This window comes from Erigeron canadensis, chromosome 8, assembly GCF_010389155.1.
Source record: "Erigeron canadensis isolate Cc75 chromosome 8, C_canadensis_v1, whole genome shotgun sequence".
In the NCBI taxonomy this organism is placed as follows: Eukaryota; Viridiplantae; Streptophyta; class Magnoliopsida; order Asterales; family Asteraceae; genus Erigeron; species Erigeron canadensis.
The window spans coordinates 14,645,078-14,662,276 of NC_057768.1; the positions used below are offsets into that span (position 1 = coordinate 14,645,078).

Here is a 17,199-nt window from a genome sequence, read left to right on the forward strand (position 1 = left end):
CTATATATAACATAATGAAAGGTTCATTTTTCCGCTGCGTTTTTCATGTTATAAGGATAATATGACTTTGATAAAACGCAAAAGACCCAACAAATAACACATTTTATACCAACTTTGAAATATAAATAATTTCAAATAAGAACGGATTATGCACAGATTATGCATAAGCCATTTTGAAATAAATAGCTCACTGAAGAACGGGTTGCATACAGAATATATGCAAGCCATAAAGATATAAACAAAACTATGAAGCCCGGGTTACATACATAGCATATGTAAGCCACTTTGAGAAAGAAAAAAAATTTAGAAAATCTTTTTGTTATTTTTCAAAATTTTATATTTTTGTATTTGATTTTTTTCTTTTCAAATTTTGTATTTTGTTTTTCAAGAATGTATCAAGTACAAAATAAGTTAAGGTTCAAGATTTAACATGCTAAGCTTAGAGATAAGAAAGTTAAACCTTTTCTCATCCAGTGGTTTAGTGAACAAATCTGCAAGCTGATAGTCAGTTCCCACAAAGTAGAGCTTGATGTCACCTTTCTCAATATGATCTTTGAGAAAATGATATCTCACATCAATATGCTTTGATCGAGAGTGGTTTACTGAGTTGACTACAATAGCAATGGCACTTTGAGAGTCACAATAGATGGGAATATGATCATATTTCAGACCATAATCAGTAAGTTGAGTCTTCATCCATAACACTTGAGCACAACAACTAGCCGCAGCCACATATTCAGCTTCAGCTGTTGATAATGACACACAATTTTGTTTCTTGGAAGACCAACTCACAATTTTATCACCCAAAAATTGTAAAGTACCAGAAGTGCTCTTGCGATCAAGCTTACAACCTGCATGATCTGCATCTGAATAGGCAGTTAAATTGAATCCAGTATCCCTTGGATACTAGAGACCTAAATTGGGTGTACCCTTCAGATAACGAAATATTCGTTTCACAGCATGAAAATGTAAATCAGTTGGAGCCAGCTTGATACCTAGCACACATACATGTTGCAAACATTATATTTGGGCGAGATGCTGTAAGATATAACAATGAACCAATCATACTTCTATATCTCTTTTGGTCAAATGGTTTCCCAATTTTATCAGCATTAATACTTGTACGGGCAGCCATTGGAGTTGAAATTGAAGAACAAGTAGTCATATCAAACTTTTTCAACATGTCATGAATATACTTACCTTGTGCTATGAAAATACCATTTGGTAGTTGTTTGATTTGAAGACCCAAAAAGTAGTTCATTTCCCCAATCATGCTCATTTCAAAATGATTAACCATTAGAGATGAAAAGTTTCGACAAAATGTTTGACTGGTTGACCCAAAGATAATGTCATCAACATATATTTGGACAAGAAGAACATGCTACTCCCGAGTAGTCTTACTATGAACATTGTTGTTGACGCAAAACTTTCTGTTTCTTAAAATCTTGTTCACTTTTAGACTCTCAATTTTTTTTCTATGTATACATCATAACAAAGATTTTACTCTAGTTGACTTCAGAAAAACCAATTTTTGCTCTACCTTTCTATGAAAAACATTTTGGATCTACCTTTGCATAGATTAAGGGGGAGTTTTGTGATTTCAAATTTTTCAAAAACTTTAAATGTGTTTTAAAATCATTTTCATACACACATTTGATGATTTTCAAATGATTCTCATCAATTGAAGTTCGGTGTTTAGTTTGCACTTGAGAGATTCATTCACTCCATGAAATTCATCATCACCGATAAGTTCTAACCCCGGAGTATTCAATTCTTTCTTTAGATTGTAAGGGTATTTTGAGTGATGATGGTTTCGTGCAAATAGGATGGAGGGAGTAAAGTTGAAAAGTGAGAGGTTATGGTGATATGTTGTGAGAAAAGGGTTAAAAGAAATGATACCCTTCCCTAAAATTCTCAAATCGCCGGGTAAAACACATTTATATCGGATGTCATTTGTTGATATCTTGATTAAGACTTCATAGACCCAATCATGCGATGCACATCTTCACCTAACCACTGAAGTGTTTCTTAACAAATACTTGTTTTATTTCTCACGGAGATTTTCACATTTCTATTGACTCTTTATTTGGAAGATGTTGATATTGAATAAGGGCGACATTCTGCTCCAGTCCTCGACTTCATTTGATCACTTTGTGTCTAGAGCGATCTTGATTGATCATTGATTTGATCTTATTTTTTCTTAAGACATATTCGAGTCATATCTTTGTGATATTATTGCATATCTATGTGATATAGCCGGAACATTTGTAGTGATATCTTAATTGGTATTCCACAATGATCAAATGGAAATCCTACCAATGCTAACATATCTTCCAACATTAAAAGTAGGTCTCATAATTGCATTTCTGTAATTTTTGAGTAAACGGGAAGTCTAACAGTGACCTCAGTTCTTACCTAAAAAGTCTTTAAGGATAATAGATTGTGGTTATCGAACGCCTTAGGTGACACTGACCATGATTTTTATTCTTTGAAGCAATCTCGTAGTTGAAAAGCTACAAGACCGAACTATGTTAGAAAATTGCTTTGTGCATAATTCAATGATACATAGGAAATCCGAAAAGTCATACATTTCTTTCAGTCATTTCATTAATCCTTTTGATTTTTGAACATGTTAACGGATCATCCTTATCCGGTCTTTCATTTCTTATCTCACAAACACAAAAACCACCATGCAAGAGGTTTCTTTTCGCATTTTATCAATCAATGTTTGCATAATGACATTGGTTCCCAACTTTGTTATTATGAGGGGGAGAAGAAGATTATGATTGATTGAGAATGAAAAAGATTAAGTAAAGGTGGAATGAAATGAAATGTAATTGTGATTGAAAAAGAAGTGAAATTTGCCGCCGAAATATGTTCTCTTGAAAGTTTTTTTAAGGATGAGATCGAAAATAAGGATATTGTTCAAAGATGCTCCAAAATGCTTACACTCATGAATTGAGGGGGAGCATGATTAATTCAAAGTTTTGTTCAAAAGTTTACTCTCCAAAGTGTTTAAGTCAAAATGACAAAGATCAAAGCTACAAAAGTTGAAAAGATTGATTGGAAGATTCAAGACAAAGAAGTAAAACTTCGAAAGAGTCTTCATCAACACATTTCATTCAAGATCTTCAAAGTCATACAATAATACTTGATCAAGAAGATTCAATGCATATATCAAGGGGAGAGTTTAAATTTTGATACTTCATTCCAAAGAAACAAATTTTCATTCAAGAATCGAAGATTGAAGAACCAAAGCCAAATTTAAACCTTCCGCACTTCAAAGGACAACTCTGATTCATGGTTCAACAATTTTCAAAGATTCTAGACTCATTCATTTTATTCTTTGTTCAAAAAGAACATTGAGAATTTCATCATGTTTTAACTACAAGAAGTCCAAGACCAAGATTGATTCAATTTCTCCAGAGACAATGAGAAAGCTTTGAAGACTTGTTTCATCACACCAATTGTCTTCACCATCGGGCTCATCAACTTAATTCCTACAAGACAAAATAACACGTACTTCATTCATTCATTACAATATATCACTAAGGGGGAGAATGTTAGAAATCCAAAACTAGTGATAAATTATAATTTAAGTTAGTGGACTTAATTGTTGTTAAGACATGGTGAAATGATTTCTAATGTTGAGGGGTTAGATATGACAATAAGGATATTTGTAATATTAGAGTATAAATACCCTCAATACATTAGAAATCAGAACAACCAATAAGCCTTTCATCAATTTTCATACATATATATATGAAGATCGTCTCTTCTCTCTCTCTCTAAAAATCACACACACTAAACACACCAAGAACACACACACTTGAAACGCCATTGTTGAGATCGAATCCAGAGCTGAAATCATGTTATTACAGGGCATCCTCGTTTCTTTCTGGTCGATTAAACCTTGTCGGTACACCTTTAAGATACCTTGAAACAAAAGTTATGGCTTCCTTTGCAACATACCCCTCCGCGATAGAACCCTCAGGCCTAGCCTTATTTCTGACATAATTCTTTAGCTTTTTCATGTATCTTTCAAATGGATACATCCACCTCATGTAAACAGGACCACCTTGAATGGCCTCCTCGGGAAAATGCATAACCAAATGAATCATTATGTCAAAAAATGACGGAGGAAATATTTGCTCGAGAGAACACAAGATTTTAATCAATTTATCCTTTGCATCTTCCATGTCGGACGACATCAAGTTCAGAGCACAAAGTTGCTTAAAAAATTGGCACACCTCAATTATTGGTGTTGAAATGTTTTTATCCAAGTACGCACGTGCACCAATCGGAAGCAATCGCTGCATCATTATATGATGATCATGAGACTTCATCCCCGTTATTTGGGTATCATTATCAGTTACCTTATGCTTAAAGTTTGAGCCAAAACCATCAGGTAGTTTTACTCCCTTAAAGTTTGAGCCAAAACCATCACGACCGTTATCTATAAGCCATAACTGAGGCCGAATGTTCCATTTTTGTAGCACCCTTCTAGCCTTATCGGTGTCTTTGGATTTATCCTTGTGCATCATCATCGTATTCAACAAACTCTCACAAACATTTTTTTCGATATGCATGAAATCCAAATTATGCTTTAGTTGAACTAAAAGACCAATATTCAAGCTCGAAGAAGATAGAGCGTTTGGACCAATTAAATTCAAGCTTTGGGTCACGTTTTCTCTTCTTACCAACATGTTTACCAGGAATACGGGGAGGCAAATTACTAAGTTTTTCCCATATTTGATCATTGGTTATTCTTCCAGGAGGATCTCTAGTCTCCCACTTACCATTAAATGACTTGTCCTTCCTCCATTTATGATTCTTGTCTAAATATATCCTATGACCAACATATTCAATTTTTCCAATGACAGGTTCAGATGGAGTGTCTTTATTACATGTTGGGCATGCCATGTAACCTTGGCCACTCCAACCAGACAAACTACTACGAGCAGGGAAATCATTGATGGTCCATAAAAGCATTGCACGCATTGTGAAGAAGCTGTTAGCGACAACATCTTTTGTTACGACTCCATCCGACCAAAGAGTTTTCAATTCAGCAACCAATGGCCTCAAAAAGACATCAATATCTGTCCCAGGTGATTTGGGAACGGGAATCAACAATGTCAACATGAATGAAGTCTCTTTCATACATAACCAAGGCGGCGTATTATATGTTGTCAATATAACTGGCCACATGCTATAAGAAGTACTCATGTTGCCAAATGGATTGAAACTGTCGGCTGCTAACCCTAATCTAACATTTTGAGGTTCAGCAGCAAAAGCAGGATACATTGAATCGAAGTCTTTCCATGATGTACCATCCACTGGGTGACGTAGCTTACCATCTTCCGTGCAACGCCCTGTGGCATGCCATGTCATATCTTTTGCAGTGTATCTTGAGCTATAAATACGCTTTAGTCTGGGAATTAATGGAAAGTAACGCATAACCTTGTTGGCAACTTTCTTCCCCTTAGTGTTTGCATCCTTCCATCTGCTTGCTTTACATTTGGGACAATGTTGCGGATCTTGGTTATCTTTCCCCCAAAATAAACAACAATCGTTCTTACAAACATGAATCGATCTGTATCCTAGCCCAACCTTTTTCATTATCTTCTTGGTTTCATAGGTTGAAGGTGGGAGTCTAGCAAGCGGAAATGCACCTTTAAGCAATTCTAGCAATTGATCGAGCGACGTATCAGTCCATTTATTGATTGCCTTCACATGACTCAGTTGTGCCAAGAAATCTAACGCGTTCATCCCTTCATAACTGTAGGTCGGTCTCGACAAGTTTTAGTAATTTGGCAAGTTCATCATTTGCAGCATTAGGCGCATGTGAAGAAATAGGTGCATCTGTTGTGTCCATTGGCTCATCGTTAGAGTTGTCCTCTTGGGGGACATTCTCCTGACGAACATTCTCCTGACGAACATCGGCGATGAAATCATGCATGGAGTCTATCGTTTGAGGTATGACTGGAACTACTGGTGACTTAACAACTAATTCACCGTGATACTTCCACGTTTCGTAACGTGTGGAAAAACCATAATTATGTATGTGGCTTTCTATTGTTCTAAGAGGAAACCAATGACCATTATTACAACGTTTACACGGACATCGAGCTTTATTTTCCCTATTCATATGATTCTTACACCTTTCCATGAATCTCTTAAGACCAATTAAATACTCTTTAGAAAACTTATTGGTTAAGGTTGTCCAACTCTTATCGATCATCATAACTGAGTCTACAAACAATATTATCATCACATTAAAATAGTGGAATTTAACTCAACAAATTCTATTTAGCATACATTACATACAATCAATACTAAGGAAATACGAATGGATATATAGGCACCGGTTTGTAGCAAGGTGGCATCCTAACCCACTTTTTGAATGTTTTGTCTCATATATGAACGAGTATAACTGATTTACTATTTAAGAAAAATTCGACAGCATTTCCCCTTAACTCCCCAAATATGGGTATTAAACACATATTTGTAAGAGCAAAGGAAAAATGCTTGTCGAATATTTCTTAAAAAGTAAATCAGTTAGACAAGTCCATATCCTAAATGAGACAAAACATTCAAAAAGCATTCCCAAAATGGGGATTGTCTGAAATTAAATTCTATTAATTTAATTTTAGACGGGTGACCTACGGTATAAAACGGGGGAGGATTACATTACATTATAGACATACATTGCATATATACATACATTACATTAAAGACGAACAAAGAAAACTTACCGATATAGAAAGAGAGAAAACTAAGATAGAGAAAAAGAAAGAAAGAAATCGTGAACGCCCACAGCAAATAACAATCTATCACGCAAAACATACATACGTCACATATAGATGTAAATCTGAAGTAGATGACCGTTCCAAAATAATCCTTAAATATTATATTTACAAAAGAACTAGTTACCAAGTAATCATTGTGGTGGTGGATGTCGGCAAAATTGGTGGGTGGACGGAGGCAGAAGTGGTGGTGGACAGCGGCAGAGAATCTGTCAAAAAAAAAAAGAGGTTAACCGGCAACAAAAAGAGAATAAAAAAGGGAAAAGAAAGAAACCGCAAAAGGAGAAGAAAGAGGAAGAGAAAAGAAAAGAAAAAAACCCGCAGCAATTGCAGTTCCGGCAAAGGGGAGGTTCCGGCAGAGGGGCGGTTCCGGCAGCAAAAAGAGAAGAAAGAGGGGAAAAGAAATAAACCGCAAAGGAGAAGAAAGAGGATGCGATGGCAGGAGCGGACGGCAGCAGCGGTGGTTCAGGCAGTGGCGGCGGTTCGGTGGTCTTCAAATGGCTACAAAACCATAATCCATAACAACATTACATAGATTCACCATAAAGATGGTTGGAAAGTAGAGAAAAGATTTGAATAGTGGTTACCTACCCTTTTCCGGCGAGAGAATCTGGCCAAGATGTGTGTGTGTTTTTTTTAGGCTTTGAGTGGAAATGAAAAGAATAGATCTAGATCTCCCATTATATTTTTCCTTTTTTTCTTTTGCAAAGAAAATTCGTTGCAAATTAGTTTTAGCAACGAATAATAATAATTATTTTTACTTTTTATACAACTATTATTTATTTTATTTTATTTTTTGCAACGAAATTTAGTAACAAAATATTTTTTGAAACGAATATTATTGATTAATTTTATTATACTATTATATACACCATTATTATTAATTTTGTTATATATTTATTTTAATAGATTATTATTTTGATTTTAATATTTTATTATTTATTTTATTATATGCATACAGATTTATATATTTATTGTACTTGTTTGAATATTTGTACAATCGCACGAGATACATATTGAATATATACATTATAGGATCAGTCGTTAACGGGTTGAAGAAATTATTTCTCATGTATTTATGTATGAATGGATATCTGTCTTTCGTAACTTCGAAAAGTTTCGTTTATGGTGTTCGTCTAACCATTGAGTCCAATAAGCCCGATACACCTCTTAATTACTCGTTTTGTATATAACTCATGTATTTGATCTATTGGGTCAAATATAAGTGTGTATGTGTGTATATGTATGCATGTATCATTGGATATATGTCTTTCCTAACTTCGAGAAGTTTCGTGTATGGTATCCGTTTAGTCTAATCATTGGGCCTAATTATAAGTCCAATACGTTGTTTAATCATTCATGTTGTATATAACTGATCTATTTGGTTTATTGGGTCAAACATAAAGCATTGAGCCTAATGGTGCCGATATATGTCTTTCGTAACTTTGAGAAGCTTTGCTTATGGTGTTCGTATAATCATTGAGCCTAATAGGCCCGATACACTTCTTAACCATTCGTTGTATATGACTCGTGTATTTGATCTATTGGCTCGTGTAAAATAGAAATTTGAGCTTGATTTGTGCAAAAATGGAGTTTATGTTTTTAACTATCACGAATCTATTAGTGAACAAATATCTGTGATTTTATGTGATTTGAGAGGTGAAAAATTGAAGAACAGTGAAGATCGTTTTTAAAAAAACGGTTTCGAATAAAAATTTGAAAATTGTATGAGAATTGCACAAAATTGAGCTATGGATCATTCAGATTAACTGATTGTGCTCTGATATGTAACACCCCACCGTTGGCGGAAACATGAGGTGTCATGAAAAGTACAGCACGACATGGAATTACATAGATACTGCTAAATGAAATAGAATATATTAAATATATTCCCAAAAACATGAGTTCAAAGTCATAACAGTGGTAAAATAGCTTATTACAATCAAGTCCATAAAGCAATAAACCAAGGCATGTAGCCTTAAAGTCTGACAATTATTAAGGAGTACTAATCTCCGAAGTCCAGCCTAGCATAGCAGTCCTTATCCCTGATTAGCCTGAGTACCTGAAAAGTATACTAAAACGTGTCAACACAAAGGTTGGTGAGTTCGTAGGTTTTAGTCAAAAGTCTAGTCAAAGAATAAGTCTTTTGTCGATTATTTTAAGTCTAAACCATTAATAGTTCAATATATAACGAGCAGAGTTACGCCATAATAAGTCCAAAGTCTCAATGTCTCAAAATCCGGCCTTACGGTACCTGCCTTAGTCCAAAGTCTCAAGTCTCAACACACACAATAAGCACGTCCAAAGCACAACAAACAAACACATAATCACACACATACAACAAGATCAAAGCACGTCAAACGGCACAAGTAACTCTACACGCACAGGCTCAATATTGAACATAAAACAGAAACTGACAAACTGTTTGAAAATAAGTATACTTTCCACCCCAAAACTTGTAAAAAGAGGGGCTACGAAACTCACCTGAAAAGTGTTATGATAGTTTAACGAACGAGCACGACAAGCACAATCAAAGTCCACGACAATCAACACCTATCAATAATACATGACAAGTCACAATGAAAGTCTTTGGTCTTAAGTCTTAGCCTATTAGAAATGCCTTTAAGTGCACATGTCTTTATTTAGCTTCTAAAACGACGTTTGACAAAATTCGAATAAACGGAACAAGAGTCTGGATTTGACAACAAGGTCCTTTATTAAGTTCAAACACATTATTATATCAATACAACCTCATTTGAAATCATTTTATAGTTCAAAATAAGTTTTACTCGAATTTACTGAAAACTAGACAAAACCGGAGATTTTAACCGAAAAGCTTACGAAACCGAAACGAGTTGAGGTTGAGCTCAACCTAATGGTTGAACTTGACCATGTACAGCCCAAAAATGTCATTTTAGAACCATTTAATCATAAGTTAGTCAATTGGACCAAAACTACATCTTTTGAGAAAACTAGTCAATATTAAGAACCGATTAAGCGCGTACGGACACGAAAGGCTAAAGAATTCGATTATATGAGTTGGGAAGTGGTCAAACTCGAGCATGACAGGTCTAGTTAGACCTGGACAGAGGTAAACATGAGTTCTTCCCAAGACTTAAGGGTCCGAGAGTTAAAGCAAGTCATTTGGAGTCAACTAGGAGCTTTACGAGTCGTTTAAGCGACAAAAACCCATGGAGGTCGAGCTAGACCATTAGAGGTCGAGCTTAGACCAGCCCAGGTCGAGCTAAGCCTTCCTAGGTCGAGCTTAGACCAGCCTAGGTCGAGCTATGTCTGGCCGGAGTCAGATTCAACGCGATTTGTGAAAAAACGAACGATTTTGATGCGATTTTGTTAAAATAACGAGATCTAAGGCTAGCCAATCCATATCCATGAGTCTTGATTGCTCAAAAGTGTCACAAATCAGTACAAAAAGGGTGAAGTTCGACCGATTTCATACATCATGTGTCTGACAATTGCACAACCTTCATCTTGGATGTGAAATCGACTAGTTTTAGAGTCTTTTAGCCAAGTGAAGGATATCTTCAATTTTTGCAGTTGCACAAGATCCAAATTACAAAAGTGCATAATATATCAAATCAAAGCCTTAATCAAGGTTCAATTCGTTTCTTACAGACAATTGTAACCGAAATTGCACAATCAAAAATCAAAGACATGATTCGTTTAACTTTTGATAAGAACCGAAAAGAAAACATATACATATACATATAAAACGACTTGAATAGATTAAGAACAGATCTTACACAAGTTTTGATGTAGAAAATGATAATATTTACTTGTTTCTTGATCGGGGATTGAAGCCTTGATTGATGTGTAAGCGTTTAGAACCGAAATCAAGCGATTTTTGCAAGATAGAATTTGAAAGAAAGCCTTGAGTGTGTGTGTGGCTAGTTGAACGACCAAAACAAGGAAAATGAGAGAAAAAGGCTTGTCTTGTATTTATAGGCATGGCCAAGGAAGGGGGGGTTCGTCAGACTAACGGAACGCCTGACAGTTTTAGTCCTTTTCGCTTACCGGACGAACACCGAAAGTCATAGAAATAATTTAATCATATTTTATGATATAATTTTGAATTACGAACAATAAGACTAGTCATATGACCATATTTGACCCACGAAAGTATTTTAAATCTTTATTTAGGCATTTCTATTAGACAGCTCGTCTTCCTCAAACATTCGCACCAGGTCTTGAAAAGTCTAGAACACTAGTATACAACAAATATTACATGTCTTAATCATAATGTAATCCATAGAATCTCACGTCTTTAGACTTAGGTTTGACGGAAACTGACCTTATTCGAACGGAAAAGTATAGTCAGACGGACGCTCGGGTGACGGTTGTTACATGATACCAAATGTAAAATTGAAATTTGAGCTTGATTTGTGCAAAAATGGAGTTATTAAGGTTAGTGTGTGAAAAGGTGTTTGTGTGTGTATGGAGGTTGAAGATGGAGATGGAGATGGACAGAGAATAACTAGAGTGAAATGGAATGATTAGGATAAATGTGGGAGAAGGCTTACAATTAATGTGTGGAAGGGGGCTATTTATATCATAAATCTAAGTTTCACTAATGCCCCTTCCACCTCTAAAACATTTACATTTTAACACCATTTTTAGTTCTAACATTCTTCCCCTTGGTGTTGAAATGTAATACATGCATGACATCATCTTTAAATACGAATTTGTTGATGAAGGTCTTCAAAGCTTTCTCATTGTCTTCAAGATCTTCCATCAAACTTGGCTTTAAGTCTTTAATCTTCACACTTATCTTAAAGATGTATCTTTAAGTCTTGAATCTTCTTAGAGTATAAGCATTGTGGAAACTTGATCTTGGCTCTTTAGGTTTGAACATGAAAGCCTCTTCTTGACAATCTTGACTTTGTCACACTTCCCCTTAACTAATAAATCTCTCTCTTGAAGCATTTGGACAAACATCATTTTCATCACAAACTTCCCTTCGATCAAACAATCATATTTGCGTACCACCAATGCTTATGTATAGGGTGTACCCGCGGCGTACCCACCACGTTGGCGATGTAACACCCCAACTAAGGCGGAACAATGAGATGTACAAAAAGTCCAGTATTCAAAACAAAGGATTATAATTAACATTCACCATAGCTTTATTTGATAAAAATAATTTACAATGTACAAACATGTGAACCAATTTCCAAGTACAAATGCGTCCACCATACATGGATATTAAGTCCACGAACCAAATAACAAGTACATAAAATAGTAAACTACAATGATCAAGGCGGATTCCATTGCCTATCACAAGGTTTGATCTTTGACTCCAAAGTGCAATGCAAATAATCATGAAGCATATAAATCCTCAATGCTTAAACTTATTTCCTGAAAAAGATGAAGAAAAAGTGTCAACTAGGAAAACGTAGTTGGTAAGTGCATAGGTTTTTATTTAAATCTTGGTACATCACCGTTTTAATACTTAGAAAACCGATTACTATTACATTTCGAAATATCCAAACCATATGATCGACAAAATTTTCATATCATGTTATCAAGTTTCCAATTACCATAATGTCATATCAAGACTTGGAAAAATCCATAGTAAAATTTCAGGTTCTCATTTGTCAAATCGATTAATCGTATATCATACCAAAATCATTCGGTTACCAAAATCATTTCAATATCACCAATTTCAACGTCTTTCAAGATATCATATGAGGGACGATACCCAATCCGTATGTTCAAAAAATTTCCAATTATCAACAATATTAATATCAATTTCATTTAGCCACAAGGGCATAATTCAATATCAATTTCATTTAGCTAGAAAGGCATAATTTACATAATTTTGATGAGTAAATGCTTCAGCCACTACTACTACCATTTTATCAAGTCCAACAATATATATATTTCATTTCATGGCACAAGCTGTCAATCAAGTGCCGTATTAATAATAATAGGGTCGTGCCATGGAGACGACCATTTAAATATAAGGTAGCTAGAGCACCACTATGGTCGGACTGGAAGTGAGGGTCGTCACAAAGGCAACCAACCTTCCACCGTTACACTTATGGGTGGGTGGACGAAACCTAGTTGCGCAACTCTCTAACTACAGGCCTCCACTTTCGGAGTAAATAGTAGTGTACCGAAAGAAAACGGGTTGACAGAACCCAAACTCATCATAAAACATTTATCATCTTCAACATACGAAACAAATTCATTTCATAATGATTATATCAAGAATCATTTCATATATACATATATATAAGCAATTTAATATATATATCATGCTTTTCACCCCGATAGTTAAACACATAAAGTAGTTTGAAAGGGGGCTATGACTCACCTTGATATGCCGCATATTATACTCATCTATCCAAAATGGGTACTTCCCATCTATAGCTTCCTTAGCCATATATCCATTATGTTCCTCCAGCATATTTCCAGCCAAGACTATCCCTACGATAGGACTAATATACGTAAGTTCCTATCTTAAGCCATCACTTAGAATTGCCATTTTCATTATGTTGCTATCAATTGTGAGATCCAAGTATATTGGTAACACTCGCATCGTTTTGGTTGTAGAGATTGATGGTGTAAAAGGTTACTTTCATTACACGTGTAGTTATAAGTTGTTAGGTTATCGGTAACTTGGCTTCATTTGTGGTTTCACTTAGCATATTAGGTTATCATATAGAAATTCCATATTAAGTTATGTTATCCTTATTTATCATTTGTTGTGTAATCGATTTTAGTGCGAATTAACATTTGTGATATCAATATATAGCTTGGTTAACATAATTACTTATGCCTATTTCACTCAATTATCTTTGTTTTATTTTGATTACACTTATCTCATGAAATTCGTTTAAGTGTTATGGGCCATTATCATTTGGGCCAAAATGTGATGGGTTTTTAAGTGACTTGGGCTTAATTTAGTTATTGGGCTTAACCTTATTTGGGTTATGTGCTTAATGGGTTATATTGGTTATTGGACTTTATGGTTTGTTGGGCCAAGTGGTCCTACTGATTTATAGTTCTGTGGGTTTAGTATTTGGGCTGGGTTAGCCCATTATGGTCTTTAGTGCATCTTTTAGCCCATTATACAAGTGGTTAGTTTCCTTTCAAATTTCCTGTTTTTAATTCAAATTTTTATGAAATGTTGGCTACTATTTTGGGGTCAAGACGAATTATTTGGACCTTCATGATTTTTACATAGCGACTTATATGTGTCTAGTATTTTTGTGAATTTTTGGTGAATGTTTAGATAATGTTTGGTGTCCTTAAAAATTATCCAAACACAAACTGTCCCGAATGGGCACTGCTTGCGACATCAGAAGTTTTATAAAAGTTCTCAATGTTCTGATTGTTAGAAAAATCCCATGAATTTATTTTAAGTTCAAAACACATTGAAATTACTTTTCACCAAGTATGACCTCCTGGAACCTTATGGATTAGGAGATAAAAATTGTTAAAGTTTATAAAATATTCATACCAAATTACAGTTCTGACCAGTTTCAGTAGAAAAATCATATCTTTCATTTGGTTCAGGATATTTGAGGTTTCTAGTTGGAGATTAAACTTAACTCATTTATCTACAACTTTTATTTTGAAAGTTTTGCTTGAAACGGACCTCACATGCTCAGTTTATTCAGTACAAGACAGAAAACCAATTCTGTCAGAATGTTTATTGGTTAATGCATCCCACCAATGGTGTTGGTTGCTTGTTTTAGCCTCTAAATTACCACCAACAAGATTATTACTTAATTTTGTATCTCTTAACATCAAATATACAGATTTCAAACAAATTTCAAGATCATTCATCATCATTTTCAACTGAACTTATACAAAACATAATTGATAATCATGATTCTTGCCAAAACAACTTTTGATCATCCTAAAAACAACATGCATGTAAAGATCTTGTATTTTCTCAACATAAAATGTATTATTTACTTGTAAAACACATATTTACTGATAATCAAACTCAAAAGCATTAATGGATCATTGAAAAATTTATAGATAAAGATGTATTGAAATCGGTTTTGAGAGAACAACCTTAGATGATAAAAACCTTGACATATATGGCCGTTTGAGAGCTATTGACGCTTCCTATCCATGCTCCCATTGATTTTAGCTTAACCCCATACAAGATTATTGTTAGTTATTGATTGTTTGATGATTAAATCATGAGTTTATGGGTTGTTCTTGGCCCATATTTGCTGCTGCCGATCAGTCCCCTTAAAGGGCTGATTTCGTATGGTTGTTGCCTCCAAATCACCTCTAAACTTCCACCATACATGACTCTAGGTGATAGATGATCCATATGACTTATTATTACATTAGATTAGTTAGTTTTAAGCTCCATTTTGCCTTGGAGAATCCGAAAATGGAGAAGAAGAAAGAAGGAAAGTTGGGAGAGTTGAGAGAGACCCATTGCATCTGTGTGTGTTGTGTTTGAGTGTGAAATGAGAGAGTGGCCTGGTCTTGGGGCATAAAAAACGTGGCTATGGCAGAAAATAAAGGGTATCGAGTGAGTTTATTGGTTAGGAGGTATGGTGGGAAGACATGGGTTGGTTAAGACATGCAAATAAGTATATGTATGTATTATGGGTGTGTGAGTGTAAGAATAAGTGGGTTAGTTGTATGTTGATTGGTGGATTTTATAAGAGTTTATATTTATAATAAGTTTAAGTTGTATGCATATCTTTTAATTGGAAGACTTATTCAAATATTGCAATATATTTATGTACTTATTATTATTCAAGCTTGTACTTATTATTATTCAAGCTTACTATTATGTACATAATAGTTTATAATCTATTTTCAAGATGGTCATTATATTTTTGTGTTCAAATGTACTTTAATTAGCTTTGTGTTTGAATTGTTGGACATTTATAGAGATTTTTGGTTGTTATCACAACTTGTGAGTCTTGTACAATTATTTATGTAACTCAACTTTTCGAAATAAAATTTTTGGTTCATTGACATTTCACCAAGTTTGATTAGAACTAATTTATAGCTTGAGATCGTATTGAATGATTATAGTTATTGTTTAGGGCATTTCTAAGGCATTTCACTATACTAGGGGGCAATTATCACTATGCTTTGAATATCTAGAAGGCAATTTCTCTTAAAAAACCTCTAGGGATTGAAACCTAGATGTAACACCCGTTATTTAAAAACCTGGATTTTCAAAAAACTTTCGCTTAACAGCGTTTAATAATAGCGAAAAAGGATCACATATAAATCTGCACATTCGTAATCGGATGAAACTTTAAAAAACATTTGGTGTTACTAAATGAATCATCGAAATAATAAAAGAAAATCCAAGTGTTGGCACCAATATATATGCCAAGCATTATTACATAGTCTTTAATCATAATATCATAAATGAAGTAGCCAAACAAAAGGCTAAGGGTAGCTTAAGCATCAAGAACATAAATGCTATTGTCTTTAATGTCTCTACCCATGCTCATCAAGCTATCCTTTCTTTAGCTACAAACTAATCTAATCTGATGGCACAACATTTTCAAAGAGCAAGTGTTAGCTAATAAATTAGCTAAGTAAGAATAACATATTTGAAAACATTTGCCGATTAGATATATTAACAAAATCATATCATCATTATATGTTAATATCACATGAGCATCATAAACATCATAAACATAAGAAACATCATAAACATCGTAAGCGCCATATAGCATAACACATTAGGAACATCATAATCCTAAGTGTGCCTATCATCATAAAGCTTTACTTTTCATCTTTCTTTACTTTCTTTATGTCTTTACTTTTCTTTTGCCTAGGCGTAGGCTATGTGACATAAGCCACACATACTTAGGGATGTGGGGTTGTGTGTAGGCGGTCATAGACCATACATGGAGTCCTCACACCCGACAAGATGGGTAAACCATAAGGTGGCTATTGGTGTCGTTAAGGAAAGACAAAGTCATTTCCAACTGAATAAACCGTTATGCCTTTACGCATTGGTGGTTAGTTACTCCACCCGGAATAAACAAACATAACTATGCCACAAGGAGCAACTCAAGTGACCACGTACGTACTAGCTTTACAACTAGCACGGGTTAAGCTTAACACAACTTTACATATACTCGAGACTTCTTTATTACATTAGTTTAGGCTACACTTTCACCTAAACTAATCACTTTTATCTTTACTTTATATTAACGTAGGCTACACTTTCACCTAAGTTAATCACATATCATCTTTACTTTAGGGCCCTTAACGTGCACGTGAACATGGCAATCCTAATCAAAGGACTAGTGACTAGGTGATAAAGCCACACATGTAATCATATCATAAACATGTCACCATTATGTGTTCACATATCAAAAGCATAACATTACATCATGATCATTTAGCTTAAGCATAACATCGTATC

At 34.6% G+C, this 17,199-nt stretch overlaps 1 protein-coding gene across 1 annotated transcript; it reads right to left on the reverse strand.

The window, feature by feature from the left end:
- Positions 1-4,599: 4,599 nt before the first annotated feature.
- On the reverse strand, positions 4,600-5,769 carry LOC122610295. The gene has a single exon (XM_043783291.1). The coding sequence runs from the start codon at positions 5,767-5,769 to the stop codon at positions 4,600-4,602; it is 1,170 nt and encodes a 389-aa protein (XP_043639226.1).
- Between the last annotated feature and the right edge of the window lie 11,430 nt (positions 5,770-17,199).